The sequence below is a fragment of the Bufo bufo genome, chromosome 6 (assembly GCF_905171765.1).
Source record: "Bufo bufo chromosome 6, aBufBuf1.1, whole genome shotgun sequence".
NCBI lineage: Eukaryota > Metazoa > Chordata > Amphibia > Anura > Bufonidae > Bufo > Bufo bufo.
Window position 1 is genome coordinate 415,437,398 of NC_053394.1, and position 16,215 is coordinate 415,453,612.

The window sequence follows — 16,215 nt, forward strand, 5'->3', positions numbered from 1 at the left end:
CGGAGGAAATAAACAACCTCCTGGAAAAGGCAGTCCTTGTCCCAGTCCCAAAGGACGAACAAGGAGAGGGTTTCTATTCAACCCTATTTCTGGTCCCCAAGCCCAACGGTACGTTCAGACTGATTATAAATTTAAAAAGGTCTCAACCAGTATCTGTCCTACCAGAAATTCAGGATGGAGTCCATCTCCTCCACGGTCCTCCATCTGTTTCCCAACTGCGTGATGGCCTCAATAGACATAAAGGACGCCTACTACCACGTGCCCATCCATCCCTTGTCCCAAAAATACCTGAGGGTGGCAGTGAAGATGGGGGAATCAATCGTCCATTTACAGTTCAGAGCACTTCCTTTTGGGGTATCACAGGCGCTGAGGCTCTTCACAAAGCTGATGGCGGAGGTAATGGCAGAAGTAAGGAGGTCGGACATCATTATAGTCTCATACCTGGACGACCTTCTCTTGGTAGGGCAGTCCCCAGAGCAGTTGAAATCTCACATACAGAAGGTCCTGGGGATCCTGATGAGCCTGGGCTGGTTAATAAATTGGGACAAATCATCCCTGATTCCAACATCCAGATGCGTTTTCCTCGGCATCCTGTTAGACTCTCAGACTCAGAAATCTTATCTTCCAGCAGACAAGGAGGGGATTCAGCAGAAGATCAGGTCTTTCAGCAAGGTCAAGGAAGTCCCCTTAAGAAAAGCTATGTCTATTCTGGGTCTGATGACGGCTTGTATTCCGGCTGTGAGGTGGGCCCAATTCAGGTCCAGAATACTGCAACGACTCATTCTATCCAAATGGAATGGGAGGTCGCTATCCCTGGATCACAAGATTGTGGTCCCGGGTTTAGTAACCCGGTCCCTAGCTTGGTGGCTAAAGGCTTCGAACCTCGGTCGGGGGGTAGAGTGGGTGAGACACGACCCCTTGATAATAACCACCGACGCAAGCCCTTGGGGATGGGGGGCCCATTCAGTTTTGGGGTTTTTCCAAGGTCCTTGGTCAAGAGACCAGAGTGCTCAGTCCCAAAATGCCAGGGAGTTAAGAGCAGTCCTGTGCGCACTAGAGAAAAGTCTCCCTTTTTTGTCTCAAAAGCATGTCAGGATCCTATCAGACAACGCTTCGGTGGTGGCTTATATAAACAAACAAGGGGGGACAAGATCCTATCAACTAATGGAGCTGGCATCCAGGATTTTCTTGTTAATACAGGGGAAAGCTCTGTCTCTCTCAGCGGTTCACCTGAAAGGCTCAGAGAATCACCAGGCGGACTTTCTCAGCAGACACAGATTCAGTCAGGCGAATTGGTGTCTGAATCAGGAAGTGTTTCACCAAATACAGGCCCTATGGGGATCCCCTACGATAGATCTATTCGCCTCAGTGGAAAACAAAAAGTGCAAAAAGTTCTTTTCTCTCAGCAAGGAGGATCAGTCGATAGGCACAGATGCGCTCTCACAGTCGTGGGGGAAGGGCCTAGTCTATGCGTTTCCTCCCATCAGCCTATTGCCCAGAGTGATCCAGAAGATCAGGGGGGAGCAGGCGACGGTGATACTAATAGCACTATTCTGGCCAGGAAGAGTCTGGTTTGCTTGGTTGAGGAGACTATCAATAGCCGATCCCTGGGTGCTTCCAGAAAGACAGGACCTATTATATCAGGGCCCTCTACATCATCCGGAAGTCAAGAACCTCCACCTGACGGCTTGGATTTTGAGAGGACATTCTTCAGGTCTAGAGGCCTATCAGAACAGGTCATCGGGACTCTCCTAGCTAGTAGGAAAAAAGTCACCTCCGAAATCTGAGAGTATGGAAAACCTTCCTTCGGTTTGCAGGTCCAGGCTTAGACTTGAGCTCACCCAACATCCCGTTAATTTTGAACTTTTTGCAGGAAGGCCTTAACAAAAAGCTTAAACCCAGCACTCTCAAGGTGCAGGTCTCAGCACTGAGTGTCCTGTTTGACTTTCGATTGGCTACTCATCCTTGGGTCAAAAGGTCCATTAGGGGGTCCTCTAGACTATGTCCTATATTTAAATCTAAGTCAGCCCCTTGGGACCTTAACCTGGTTCTTTCTGCTCTTACCAAGGCTCCGTTTGAGCCTCTGGGGGACATCCCCTTAAAGATGTTGTCCTATAAGACCGTATTTTTAGTGGCCATTACATCTGCCAGACGAGTAGGAGAGCTGTCCGCCTTGTCCTCTTCCCCACCATATACCCAGATTCTGGAGGATAGGATTGTTTTCAAACCAGACCCTGCATTCCTGCCCAAGGTAGTGTCGGTATTCCATAAGTCTCAGGAGATAGTTCTCCCTTCCTTTTGTCAGGACCCAAAGAATGAAGGAGAAAGATCCTTTCATACTTTAGACGTTAGAAGGTGTGTCTGTGTGTATTTAGAGTCTACGAAGGACTTTAGAAAGACCCCGCAACTCTTTGTTCAATTTCAGGGTCAGAACAGGGGCTCAAAGGTTACAAGCCGTACCTTAGCCAGATGGATCAAGAGAGCGATAGGTTTGGCATATTCACTATCAGATTGTCAGGTCCCTTCAGATTTTTCAGCCCATTCCACCAGGGCAGTAGCCTCTTCCTGGGCAGAAAAAGGGTGTGCTACCATAGAACAGATCTGTAGGGCTGCAATGTGGAGTTCCCCCTCTACGTTTTACAAGCACTACAGGTTGGACCTTTCATCTGTGCAGGATATGTCTTTTGGGAGAAAGGTGCTGCAGGCTGTAGTCCCTCCCTAATAGTTATCTAGTCTAGTCTCTCACAGGTGCTGTCATGGGGCGTAATAGAAATACTTCAATTACTCTTACCGGTAATATGTTTTCCATGAGCCCATGACAGCACCTACATAATTCCCTCCCTTAAAAAAAAAAATAAAAAAAAATAATAATATTTTTATTTATAAAGAATGATGATGAAAAAAAAAAAAAAAGAGAAATTTACTCCTTAGTATGGTGCCAAAGAAGAGATATGCCTGGCATATATTTGGCGCAGAGTTTTTTTCTATTATGTTTTCTCGACTATGTTGTTAGTTTTCACTATATATAGGTGCGTTGCTGGTCCCAGGAATCTTGTCAAATACTGAAGGTGGACGGCATGGGACCAATTTAAAGATCTGGGAAGTTCCTGTTTCCTGTCCGGAAGGAGGAGGATCTCTTACAGGTGCTGTCATGGGCTCATGGAAAACATATTACCGGTAAGAGTAATTGAAGTATTTTTGAAACAAAAAAATTATGTTTTAATGTCTTCATGTTCTGAGAGCAATTTTTTATTTTTTTTTGCGATTTTCTTATGTAGGGGCTCAATTTTTGCGGGATGAGGTGACTGTTTTATTGGTACCATTTTGTGAGACATACGCCTTTTTGATCAATTGGAGTTGCACTTTTTGTGATGTAAGGTGACAAAAAAGGCCTTTTTTGACACAGTTTTTATTTTTTTATGGTGTTTATCGGATGGGGTGGATCATGTGATATATTTATAGAGCCGGTCGTTACGGACGCGGCTATATCAAATATGTCTATTTAAGGCTACTTTCACACTGCCGTTTCTGGTTCCGCCTGTGAGATCCGTTTCAAGGCTCTCACAAGCGGTCCAAAACGGATCAGTTCAGCCCCAATGCATTCTGAATGGATAAGGATCCGTTCAGAATGCATCAGTTTGCCTCCGCTCAGCCTCCATTCCGCTCTGGAGGCGGACACCAAAACGCTGCTTGCAGCGTTTTGATGTGCGTCTGACGAAACTGAGCCAAACGGATCCGTCCTGACTTACAATGTAAGTCAATGGGGACGGATCCGTTTTTACTGACACAATATGGTGCAATTGAAAACGGATCCGCCTCCCATTGACTTTTAATGTAAGTCAAAACGTATCCGTTTGTGTTATCATGAAAAAAAAAAATATATATTTTTATTTTATTTTTTTCATGGTAATGCAAACGGATCCGTTCTGAACGGATACAAGCGTTTGCACTATAGGTGCGGATCCGTATGTGCAGATACCAGACGGATACGCACCTAAACGCAGGTGTGAAAGTAGCCTTATTTTTTCGATTTTTACAATTTTTTTTTTTATTACTTAATTGGGGAATTTTATTTTTACATGTGAAACTTTTTTTTTTTTTTTTTTTTATAAAAACGAGATTTTTGTATAACTTACCAGTAAAATCTCTTTCTCGCTCTTTCCTTGGGGGACACAGAAGACCTTGGTATAGCTCATCTCCCTAGGAGGCGTGACACTAAGTGAAGACTGTTAAGCCCCTCCTCCACAGCTATACCCTCAGCCTGGAGAGAGAGACTGCCAGTTGCGTGTCCAAGTAGTGAGAAAAGGCAAAGTCCAAAAAGTGGAACCAACAAGCCCACTACCCAAAGGGTAAAACAAACTCGGAAACAGTCAGAGAAGAACAAAGAATGGGTGGGTGCTGTGTCCCCCAAGGAAAGAGCGAGAAAGAGATTTTACTGGTAAGTTATACAAAAATCTCGTTTTCTCGCCCAGTTTCCTTGGGGGACACAGAAGACCTTGGGACGTTCAAAAGCAGTCCAAAGGGGGAGGGACCACAGCACTAAGGCGAAGCACCCGAAGGCATCAAAAAACCCGCCGCCTGCAGACCAGGCGGCCCAAGGCAGCATACGCCGAAGACCGAGTATGCACCCTGTAGAACTCGGTAAGGTGTGCAAGGAAGACCAGTGACCGCCTTGCACAAATGCATGGCCGAAGCCTAATGCCTCCGGCCCAGGAAAAACCGACAGCTCTGGCAAAATGAATGGTGACACCAAAAGCCGAACTCTGCCCTTGGTGCGGCAACCACAGCAAGAGCCACTCTGAGAAAGCGGAGGAAAGCCACCCTGGAGGCCGTCAACCCTTTGCGCGGACCTCCTGGAAACACAAGAGACCGAACGTCGACAAGAGTCGGAGATCTCCAAGTAAAAACTGCAAGCCCCAAACAACGTCCAAATCGGTGAAGTGTCCGTTCCCGGGGGTGGGAAGGGGAGGACGACTGCCTCAATGAAATGAAGGACAAACACCACCTTCAGAAGGAAGGAAGAGACGGAATGGAGAACAGCCCTGTCCTGGGGGAAGACAGAAGGCTCGGAACAAGAAGGGCCGCCACTCAGGCACCCGTCAGAGACACGATGTCTACAGAAACCCAACCGTACAGGACAGAAGGAGTAGAGAGGACTTCTGTAACGGCTCCAAGGAAAAATTGGAGCGCCAAGAGCCCAGTATGTAGTTCCCAGGATGGTAACGGAGGGCAGTACAAAGGAACCCAAGAGCCGCTCCATGGAAGAAATTCCTGACAGGCCCAGAGGGTCGGGGAACGCTGAAAGAGGAAGGACAGGAACGACACTTGATACCTCAAGCAACAGAGTCCCAGCCCCAGGTCCAGGCCGGACTGGAGAAAGACAGAACCATGGAGAGAGAAAGGCAGAGTGGGGGAACGCCCAGCTTCCCACAGAACCCCAGATAAAGCCCTAAGTCCTACAGATCCTGGACGAAAACTCGGCTAGAAGCGAACACTAGCGAGCCCACTAGAGTCGCCTGGGCAAGCGGGCGAAAAAACCCAATGATCAGTAACACGGGCAGAACGGTCGGTAGAACTGGTCCCGTCGGCCCCGAGCAAAGTTGTCCCGTATCCACCCGGAGTGGGGGAGCAGACGGACAGGAACCGAAGGGTCCGCCCAGCAACCGCCCGATGCCAGGACAAGACAAGCTAAAGCCCAAGCCGATGTAGCCACCACAGGAAGACGGACTAAATGGTAGTCCTCCCAAGTTACCGAGAAGGTAAATCCATAGCAGAAACATTGCCTAGAATGGAAAAAAACGCAATCTGCACCCAGCGGGAGGACAGAACGCGGTAGACCAGTTAGATAGGCACACAGCTAGTACAGTCAGTGTGGACAAGAGGGACAGTACGAGGCCAAAAGGAACACCAGAACCATCCACATGAACAACCATGCTCTTCCCAGAGGGGAGGGCAGAGAAGGAACATCCTCTGAAGCGTGGCCAGAACAGAAGCCACATCGGAGAGATCCGTACCGAATGGGAGCCAAACAGAACCGGCGAGAAAAGGCAGTCGAGACAGAGGCCGGGATAACACCCTCCAAAGAAAGGAGGAGTGGGCAACAGAGAAGCCATAGGACAGCTCAAAAGCAGAACCCCGCTACACTGAGACGCCCGGTTCACCGCCTCGCAGAAGGCGAATACCCTGAAGAACTCAAGGTGGAGGTCCTCCGGACCTGGGTAAGCGAGCACCCAAGAGAAGTTGGGTGACCTTCCCAAGAAGAGCGGCCCGAACCTGGTAGGAGGAAATAGTAGCAGGCGAGGGTACCGTAGTCCCGCCAGAGCCAACATAGAATGCGAAAGGCGCTGCAGACAGCACTCTCGACCATGTGACCACTAGCGCAGGGAAACAATGCTGCGGGAAGACGAATGGGTACGTGTCTAGGAACCACGAACACTCCCCGGCGGAAGGGCCAACGAAATGAATGAGCACCGCCCAGCTCGGAGCAGTAGCGAGCAGGTAGAGGCCGTCTACTTATATATAAGGCATTCATTTATTGTTTGTTGGACAACACCTTAGGCTTACACAGGTGGACAGAATGATCTCTTTAGAGAATAGTGCAAGGCTTGCTGCAAACACCGTCTCCCAAGAGGAAAAAAATATGTCGCAGGAGGAAAGGAGGCATACGTACGAGTAGCCCCGTAAGCAGTGAGAAGGCCAACCCACCTACAGGATGAGAAGGTATACACGGCCCAAACAACGCACAAGAACGTCCGCTCACTGCAAAAATATCACTCAGCGAAGAAGGCCAGCCAGAGTGCCACAGTATCTACGGAAGTGCAAAGTGCAAACTGAAAAGGAGTTATGCACAAGACTAGTATGGTATGCAATGGAACGCAAAACTGACCGCCCCGAAAGGGGGGAAATGTACCTGGCAAATTGCAGTCGGCAAGGGTGCAAAAGCCCGCCCCAAAAAAGGGGGGAATGCCCAAGGCCGTACCTACGTCAGAGAAGTAGGGCATACCATACTTCGCCCCGAAGGGCGCCATGCACATGGCCACACAGTATCCAGCAGGAATGCAGGAGGTCCACCTAGTGAAAGGGGGACATGCACAGGGCTATCCTAGCATTAAGTGAGTGTGCAACAATTCACCCAACACCGAAACTTCGTGAGAGTGTAACTACTCCCAATGAAGGGGAACATGTGCAAGTCCAATACGGCACATACAAGGACAGCCTTGAATCTCGTGAGCGTGCAAAATTCCACCCATGGAATGAGGGGTGGTCACGCACAAGGCCAGCACGGTATCCAATGGGAGCGCAAGCGTTCCACCCATGTTAGAGGGCCATGCTCAAGGCCAGCAACGTATCCGGTGAGAGTGTAGTATGCCGCCCAGAAAAGAGGGGGGGGGGGGTCATGCACATGGTCAGCATCGCATCCAGGGAGAGTGCGATCAGTCGGTGAGAATGTGTGTATGTCACCTGAAGGAGGCATGCCCATGGCCGGCAGCGAATCCAGTGAGAGTGCGTACACCGCCCACGGAAGAGGGGTCATGCATATGGCCGGCAGCGGATCCAGTGAGAGTGCAAGCACCCCGCTATGTATAGGGGTCATGCACATGGCCAACAATGTACCGGCGAGAGAACATCACCGACCGAGGGAGTGTATGTATGCCGCCACAGGGAAGGAGGCATGCCCAAGGCCGGCAGCGAATCCAATGAGAGTGCATCATACCACCTATGGAAAGTGGTCATGCACATGGCTGGCAGTGAATCCAGTGAGAGTGCCGAATGCCGTCCACGGAAGGGAGTCATGCCTATGGGCGTCAGCGATCCAGAGAGTGCAGCGTTCCGCCTATGGAAGGGGGTCACGCACATGATCGGCAACAAAACCAGTGAGAGTGCAGCGTTCCACCAATGGAAGGGGATCGTGCACATGGCCAGCACCGTATCTGGTGAGAGTGCAGTATTCCGCCTAAGAAAGGGGGTCATGCACAGATCGCAACGAATCTAGTGAGAGTGTAGCGTTCCGCCTATGCCATAACTGGAGAGGGTGACGAATGCTGCCTACAGAAAGGGCCGCATGCACTTGACCAGCGCCGTATCGTGAGAGAGGGCTAGGAGGGTAAAATGACCCTGGCCGCGCCGCAGCCGGGGAGCGCGACATGCCGCCTAAGGAAGGGGGGGCATGTACTGACATGAGGCTGCAGCGTCCTGCGCAGCCCACAAGTTATATATTTATATAATAAAAAATATGTTTTTTTTTTAATATATATATATAACAGCCTCACTGAGGCAGAAAGGGGAGCCACCTACAGGGGCACGGCGGGGGGGGGGGGGGGGGGGGGGGGGCGGGGGGTTGGCAGCCATACAGGCCCATCTGAAACCGGCCTGTACCCAAAGGGTTAAACAGGGATCCGGCCTGGAGGGCGGCGCTGCGATCCTCTGGGGGCAGCCATACAGGCCCATCTGAAGCCGGCCTGTACCGCGGCGCTGCGATCCCCTGGGGGCACCCATACAGGCCCATCTGAAGCCGGCCTGTACCCAAAGGGTTAACAGGGATCCGGCCTGGAGGGCGGCGCTGCGATCCCCTGGGGGCGGGGGAACCTCCCGGCGGGAAGAATTCCCGCCTGGAGAAGTTCCAGCCCCCTCCAACAGAGGCCGGAATTTTGCGGCCTAGTAACTGTAGGCCGTGAAGCCGGGGCCTAAATCTTTAGCGGCGCCCGGCTGACCGGGGCCGCACAGTATTCAAGTACCGGCCGGGGAACGAAGCGGCGCATGCACATGCCGGCCGCGGGTGCCCACCCCGCGGGCCGGAAGAACCGGGGACCCGGATAGAGAGCCGGGATCGCGGCCGCAAAGTCTGCGGTGCCCGGCCGACCGGAATGTTCCGACGGTCGGCCTGGGGCTGTTGGAGCATAGCACTCATATTGCAGGCCGCGGGTGCCCACCACGCTGCCCGGAAGCGAGGACCTTGCGCTCGGCAGCCATTTTACCCATGGAGCGGGCCCTGGCTTATAACAGCGCCCCATGTGGCCGACAGCCACAACCACCTTGCCCTTGGGCCGGTGCCCGTGAGGGCAGAGGAGGGTCAGGGGCAGCAAGGCTCTGGCCCTGAAGCAGTAGCCGGTAAGAGGGAGGGGGACCCTGAGACCGGGTGCCTGTGAGGGTGGGACGCCTGCATAACCCCTCCGTCAGGGGCAGCTAGTTGCGGACCTCTGCAGCTCCCCAGGCATTCTTCTTGTAGGGAGAAGGGTGCCAATGACCTATGGAGGCCAGGAGAGAGGGAGCAGAATGTCGCCCTGCGGCAGCCCAGGGGCCAGCCTAGGTCTAGCAGGGACAGAAGGGTCCATAGGCCCAGTATAGGGTCAGGCACGCAGGAGACCGGGGGGGTGGGGGACGTAGGGCTGGAGAAGCCTCTCTTACCACAGCCGTCTTCACCCTCGGTCCGTTCCAGCAGGGTCGCCCCTTCAGCTACTGGCACCGTAGTGGCAGGACGCTGGAAGAGGGACTTGGCGTGCGGACGACCCTTGCGCTGGCGGGATGTAGGGGAGCGAGGCTGCCTTGATCCACCTTGCCTTCTGTGGGGGAGGCAGCAGTGCGGGTGACCGGCACTGGCGCAGCTCAACCCCGGGAGAAGCAGAGAGGTCTAGTGCGTCTCTGTTGTCCCTGATGATCTGGAACAAAAAGAAAAGAAAAAAGTAAAAATCTAAAATTTAAACAAGGAGAAACCAGCCCTGCAGAGCAGGGAGTGTCTTGCCTCCTTGGACACTAAGCAAAAACTGGCAGTCTCTCTCTCCAGGCTGAGGGTATAGCTGTGGAGGAGGGGCTTAACAGTTTTCACTTAGTGTCACGCCTCCTATGGAGATGAGCTATACCCAAGGTCTTCTGTGTCCCCCAAGGAAACTGGGCGAGAAATACTTTTTTTATTTTACACTTTGCGTCCCCCATAAGGTCATACAAGACCTCTGGGGGACATTTAACTTCACTTATTTTTTTTTCACTCTTGATTTCTCCTGTAACTGGGGCTGACATAGTAGCCCGGTACAGTGGAAATACACCCCCCAAAGAGGCTGTACAGCAGTACAGCCTTAGTGCAGGGCTGATCGAGGTCTATGGAAGACCCGACAGCTGCTGCACTCTCCCGGCCCGCTTCCTGATCTGTTTACACAGCGCTCGTTGAGCGCTTTGTATACAGCGATCTAGAAGGCAGGGACACCTGGGAACTGTCCCTGCCTTCTCTCTGGGGTGGCCTGCTGTCACTGACACTGGGACCCCCGATCGGCAGCTGCACGATTAGCGCGCATCTGCGAACTCTGAATGGACGTTCCAGAACGTTCATTCAGAGATAAACATCCACCCATAGGACGTTTATATCCTATGGGCAGATGTGAAGTGGTTAACTGCTCATATCTATGGTTTGGGATCAGCTAGAAATATAGGATTTGTATTGCTTGAAAGCTGGCATTCCAAGAGAGATGGCGTGCAGGTAAACCTCGAAGAGAACACAGCCTCACACAAACCCTTCAAACAGCTGATCGGCGGGGGTGCTCGGAGTTGGACCCCAGCAGATTTGATATTGATGACCTATCCTGACAATAAGTCATCATCATTATTTCAGCACACAACCCTTTTACGCATCAATACTTAAAAATACATAGAATAGAACATTACTCACTGTTATTTTCTTCTTCTCTATGCTGAAGACATATACAAATCTGGTTCCATTGCAGATATAGACTTCTGTGCTGCAGCATATGATGCGGGATTTGTAAAGGCCTCCATTAGGACTCTGTAACGTAACCAAGTGCTCAATCTTAGACATTTTACAACGGCTTGTAGCTCAGAAGATGACCTAGAAGAAAAAGAATACAGAAAATCAGTCAGGACAGCGGTAACAATCAGTATACATCTCCTGAGCGGTGTCAGACGTGCAGCTTTTAGAGCTACAGGACATCGGGTTTATGAAAACATGAGGAACGTAAAAGAGATGACCCCCCCGATGGGGATTTTCACCACTAGATGTAGCAGCACTTGCCCTATTCACCTGGGCACACAGAGCCTATCCCTGGTTCTGTTTTGTAGAGCTGCAGCAGGGCTCCCTTAGAGGTGCATAGGGAGACTACTGTACCTTCCTATGCCTTAAAGGTTTTCAAAGCTGAATTCGTATAGGGAAAAATTGCTCCATCAAACCCTGTTCACACTGAGGTAATACCTCCTAGAACATTGGTGGCGAACCTACGGCACGGGTTCCAGAGGCGACACTCAGAGCCCTCTCTGTGGGCACCCGCACCCTGGAGAAAGTCTATGGTGTACCAAAACGGCTTACACTTTTCCTGCCATTCCTCAGAGCAGGGCGTTCTATGAACAGCACATTGAATGTAGGCAGGCTATTATAGCTAAGTGATAGCGTACATGGCAGATATACTATATTGGTATTCAGGCAGTGGCGTACATAGAGAAGTAAGGGCCCCATAGCAAGGATCAAACCAGGCCAACACACAGGACAGAAGGATTTCCGCCTAACCCCTTTCAATAACCCTTGGGTCATTTTTCCGCTGCCTCGTTTGCGAAAAGTTCCTTTACAGGGTAAAGTCCTGGCCAAGTTTTCACCCCGAGTAGAAGAGATGATCCCAACTGGGCCCCCTCTTGCCCTGGGCCCCATAACAGCCGCATGGTCTGCCACTATGGTAGTTAATCCGCTCTGCCGCCTGCATGCACCCTAATTCTAGAAGACACATTGTGTATGGGTGGGATAGGCCTTTAGGATCGCCAATAAAACGCGCTGTCAAATTTGGGCAACTTCTTTTTATCTGTAGCAGCCCCCAAATGATCCCATATAGATCTACGGACATCAACCTCTGGCACTCCAGATATTGTGAAACTACAACTCCCAGCATGCACGCTTGCTCAGCTGTTCTTCGCACTCCCATAGAAGTGAATGGAGCATGCTGGGAATTGTAGTTTCCCAACAGCTGGAGGGCTTTTACTGGATTGGATGACTGCATACCACCAGCACGTCCACCGCATGTTCACATCACATTGCCGCGTTGAAAAATCAGCGGCGGATTTGCCACTTGAACCACAGCGAGATTTACGCCATTTGATGGGTCTAATCCACATGCGGTAACCCCATACTTGCCAACATTTCAGTTGGTAAAAATCGGGGCATATAAGCCCTGCCCCTGGGAACGCCCATTTATGGGTGGGGGGGTATGGTAACCCACCCATTTTCAGCCCTGAAAATCTGTGACAATCCATGTGCAATTATAAAACCCATCGCAGGATCCAATTCTCTAAGAAAATATCCAGTTTTAGGGTATGTTCAGAAGGAGGATTTTGGCTGCGGGTTCCGGCGCTGAAAACCAGGTAGTATCTACGTTGAAACCACCTTCCATTGTTTTTTATGATAATTTACACGTTTATTGGTGTGACACCACAGCGCTGATCCGTGCCCCCTCCACCACATAAAATAACATGGTCAGTCCACAAGACAGCAAATAGTAAAAAAAAGATAACCCCCTCCCGCCCCCCGTTATAAGAGCATCGCCCCAAACCCAAAGGTCTGCTTGATGCCATCAAAGTAATCTCTCTTCCAGCCGTCCTTCAGATGCTGCTCCTCGCTCTGGGGGACGCCTCGTGCCTCCATCCGCAGCTCCGTCTCTTCCCCCCTTGTCTGTGAAGGTGAGTGTGATGGTGGCGTGGTGCCCTGCTGGCCACATCTTGAACCTCCAGGACATGACGATTCGCTTCTCAGACTCCACTTCTATGAACTCTCCGCTCACGTTCCCTCCCAGTAGCTGAAATTTGCCGCCTTTTTCTGCCGTCACTGTGGCCGGAGCGTGTGTGAATCCCTGAACCAGCTCCTACTGGGTCAGCACTCTGTACAGCTCCTCGGGGGAGGTCAGGAGCGTCTCCTTCATGCTGACCTTACAGGTGGGGATCTTCACGCCTGTTGTCGGACACGTCACCATCTTGTCCTGAGTCGGTGCGGGAGCCGCCTTCTGCTTCACGTCCATCACTGCCGTGTGCGACATTCCGCTTTCCGTAGGCAAATTCATTCCTTGTGTGAACTCTGACTTCAGGATGGCGATGTACTGCCCCGCAGCCTCCCGGAGCCGCTGCACCCCGCTCTTTGTCATCAGCTCCGTTAGACTTGTGTCCGGCTCATCCATCGCCAAAGAGACTCATCTCCACTTCACTGGGGTCGTTCTCATCGGACAGGTTGGGGATCTCCACGTGTCCCTTGTACTTCACTCCTGACGTGGAATGTCCCGTCCAGTCCAGCTTGATGTACCACTCGTAGAAGATGATGAGCTTCCCTTTGCGGTTGTTGATGGATGCCTCCCCTTCCAGCTTGCTGACCTCCGTCACCTCGCAAGTGCCCTGCTCCCCCTGCACGCTGACTGCCAGGAACAGCTCCTTCAGCTTATCTGTGGACCAGGCGGTGGCGTCACGTTCCGTCCAGTGCCAGTTGTTCATGTTGGTGGCGTCCGCCCTCTGCTCCACAATCCAGCGCGGATCTCCCTGCCGCCCCTTGGTGCCCGCCGTCACCCGGCTCCTCACTTACCCCACTTTTCATTGTTTTTAATGGGAAGCTGCGCTGCAGTTCATGCGGTCGAGGGTTTTCAAGACCGTTCTAAGAATGTATAGGTCCAATCTCGACGCAGTCTCCGCACAAAGCTGTAGGCTGCTCGTGGTTTAGCGACATTTGATGGCGCTAAACCTAGAGCGGATCTGCATAAAAACCGCAGCGCTCTCTGCTGCAGCATATGCGGAGGATTTGGTTGCAGATGTGAACCTACCCTTATGAAAGGCGATATGTGTTTCCTCCGAAAACAATGGGATGTGGATTTCACCACAAAACACGCACCAGGGGAAAAAAAACGCCCATATGGGAGGTTGAGCGCCCTCTGCTGGCCTTTCCCCATATATCCCATGGTGAAAAGAGACGGGTGACTTGCCCCCTATCCACGGGTGGGGGTGGACAGGAGCATCACATGACAATAGGTAGCGGGCTAGCCAAAAACATCAAGTGCGATTATGAAGCAGTTTTAATTCTGTAAATTTTTATTATTAATTTGTGCTTAATTTTTTTTTATACTATTCTATAGGTAAAAAAAAAAAAAGTACTTTTTTCCCTATTACTGAAAACAATGACATGATGACAGACTGTCAGAGTGAACTACAACTCCTATCGTCCACCATGTTGCACTCAGTCACCACAACATACGCCATCAGGTCACACACCGAATAGCTTCATAACTGACCCCATATCCCGACATTTTTACCTCAGAAATGTAAAACAACGTCGCCCCTTCAACTGAACTGGGACAAGTGAGGAGCGCAGGAGGCGCCATATTACCGTCATATTACTTCCCATAGCTGCCCAGTAACGGTAAACAGTGCCGTTATTTATCCCGCTAAATTTCCCGGTCCCACGTTACCATGACAACAGCCGCTTCTACTCAGTCAGCTTCCTCGCGGCGGGAAAAAACATTTCTTGACCGGAATTCCCAACTCCGAGTTCATTGGCTGAATAGAATGAGAGGCCACGCCCCCTGACGCGAAGCAAGCGTCTGGGTAAAATGGCGTGCTAAAGGTAAATGCTATTTGTCCACGAACTTCGACACCAAGTTCATTGGCTGACGTGAAGAGGCCACGCCCCGTACGCGCGTCAAGCGCCAACAGAAGGGCGTGGTTTATGGGGAATGTCAGTTAAAGAAAAATGACAGGGGGCGGGGTTATGACTACATGAAGGTACAGGGAGTTACTGGAGTACTGGAGGTTCTGGAGTTTTCAAAAGGCGGGAGGCTTGCATGGAGTTGTAGTTCTACACCAGCAAAAAGTGCCTTGGATAAAAGGAAGCTGTCCTAGATGCCCTTGTTCTTACGGTTTAGCTTTAAGATGGAGTTCCTTTTTAAATGGAAGCATATATATATACCGTTTTAATCTGGCAACGAATAATCCAGAAAGTCTGATAATTCAGCATTTGTTCTTTGAGGGGGAGGGGCAGATAGCAACCCGTGCCCAGTATCTAAACACCCTGGCCATGACGAGTGACCTCCGCATCCCAGTATACTAATATAATACCCAGGGGTGCACTGCCAATGATGCGATCGCCTCAGGCAGGGGCAAGAGGGGGCAGCGGAAGGGTCATGGGCAATGAGCGATTTCATTGTGGAAACGCTCATCTCTATAAAACACTCAGTACTCAGGATAGCAATACAGTTGAATGCCGCGACGGGAGCGATGTCTCCCTGGCCCACCGTTTCCTCTAAGGCCCCTTTCACACGGGCGAGTATTCCGCGCGGATTGCACCCGCACTGAATCCGGACCCATTCATTTCTATAGGGCTGTGCACACGAGCGGTGATTTTCACGCATCACTTGTGCTTTGCGTGAAAATCGCAGCATGCTCCTCTTTGTGCGTTTTTCACGTAACACAGGCCCCATAGAAATGAATGGGGTTGCGTAAAAATCACAAGCATCCGCAAGCAAGGATGCGGTGCGATTTTCACACATGGTTGCTAGGAGACGGTCGGGATGGGGACCCGATAATTATTATTTCCCTTATAACATGGTTATAAGGGAAAATAATAGCATTCTGAATACAGAATGCGTAGTACAATAGCGCTGTAGGGGTTACAAAAAAAAATTAAACTCACCTTAATCCACTTGTTTGCGCAGCCGGCTTCTCTTCTGTCTTCTTTTTTGCTTTGTGCAGGAAAAGGACCTGTGGTGACGTCACTCCGGTCATCACATGGTCCGTCACATGATCTTTTACCATGGTGATGGACCATGTGATGACCGGAGTGACGTCACTTTGACTCATCGGAGCCAATACATTCTAATACTGTACGGAGCTCCTGCTCTGTACAGTATTGGACCGAAGTTTTATGCGAATCGACTTCGGATGTTTCATCCGAAGTCGATTCGCTCATCCCTAATTATAAGGGGTCATTTTTTGTACAGGCACACATTATATAGGGAATTATTGCTACTGGGGGCAAAATGAGGGACATTACAAATGGGTGCACTGTTACCACATAGTGCACTCTGGCAGATAATTATTACTATTGGTGGGACTTTTGGAGGGACTGCTACATTGGGAGGCACCCTGGCACAGTATCAGGTTAGCACTATTATTTTTGGAGCACACAATGCTTACGGCACTATTAGTGTCAGGGACACTATTTGCTGGGCACAGTTATTTTTTAGGGCACTAACTGTGTGG

At 50.8% G+C, this 16,215-nt stretch overlaps 1 protein-coding gene and 1 pseudogene across 3 annotated transcripts in view; both read right to left on the reverse strand.

Annotated features, from left to right (window-relative positions):
• Window positions 1–14,517, reverse strand: part of FAAP100 (FA core complex associated protein 100) — a 104,737-nt gene extending 90,220 nt beyond the window's left edge. The window contains exons 1-2 of one of the 3 annotated variants that reach the window (XM_040438839.1): window positions 14,427–14,517; window positions 10,658–10,834 (exon numbers count right to left, since the gene is read on the reverse strand). In XM_040438839.1, the coding sequence (XP_040294773.1) occupies window positions 10,658–10,804 (147 nt within the window). In that variant the 5' untranslated portion in view covers window positions 10,805–10,834; window positions 14,427–14,517. The other 2 variants (XM_040438840.1, XM_040438841.1) reach the window with 2 other exon arrangements.
• LOC121005975 lies at window positions 12,393–13,552 on the reverse strand (annotated as a pseudogene).
• Window positions 14,518–16,215: the final 1,698 nt, after the last annotated feature.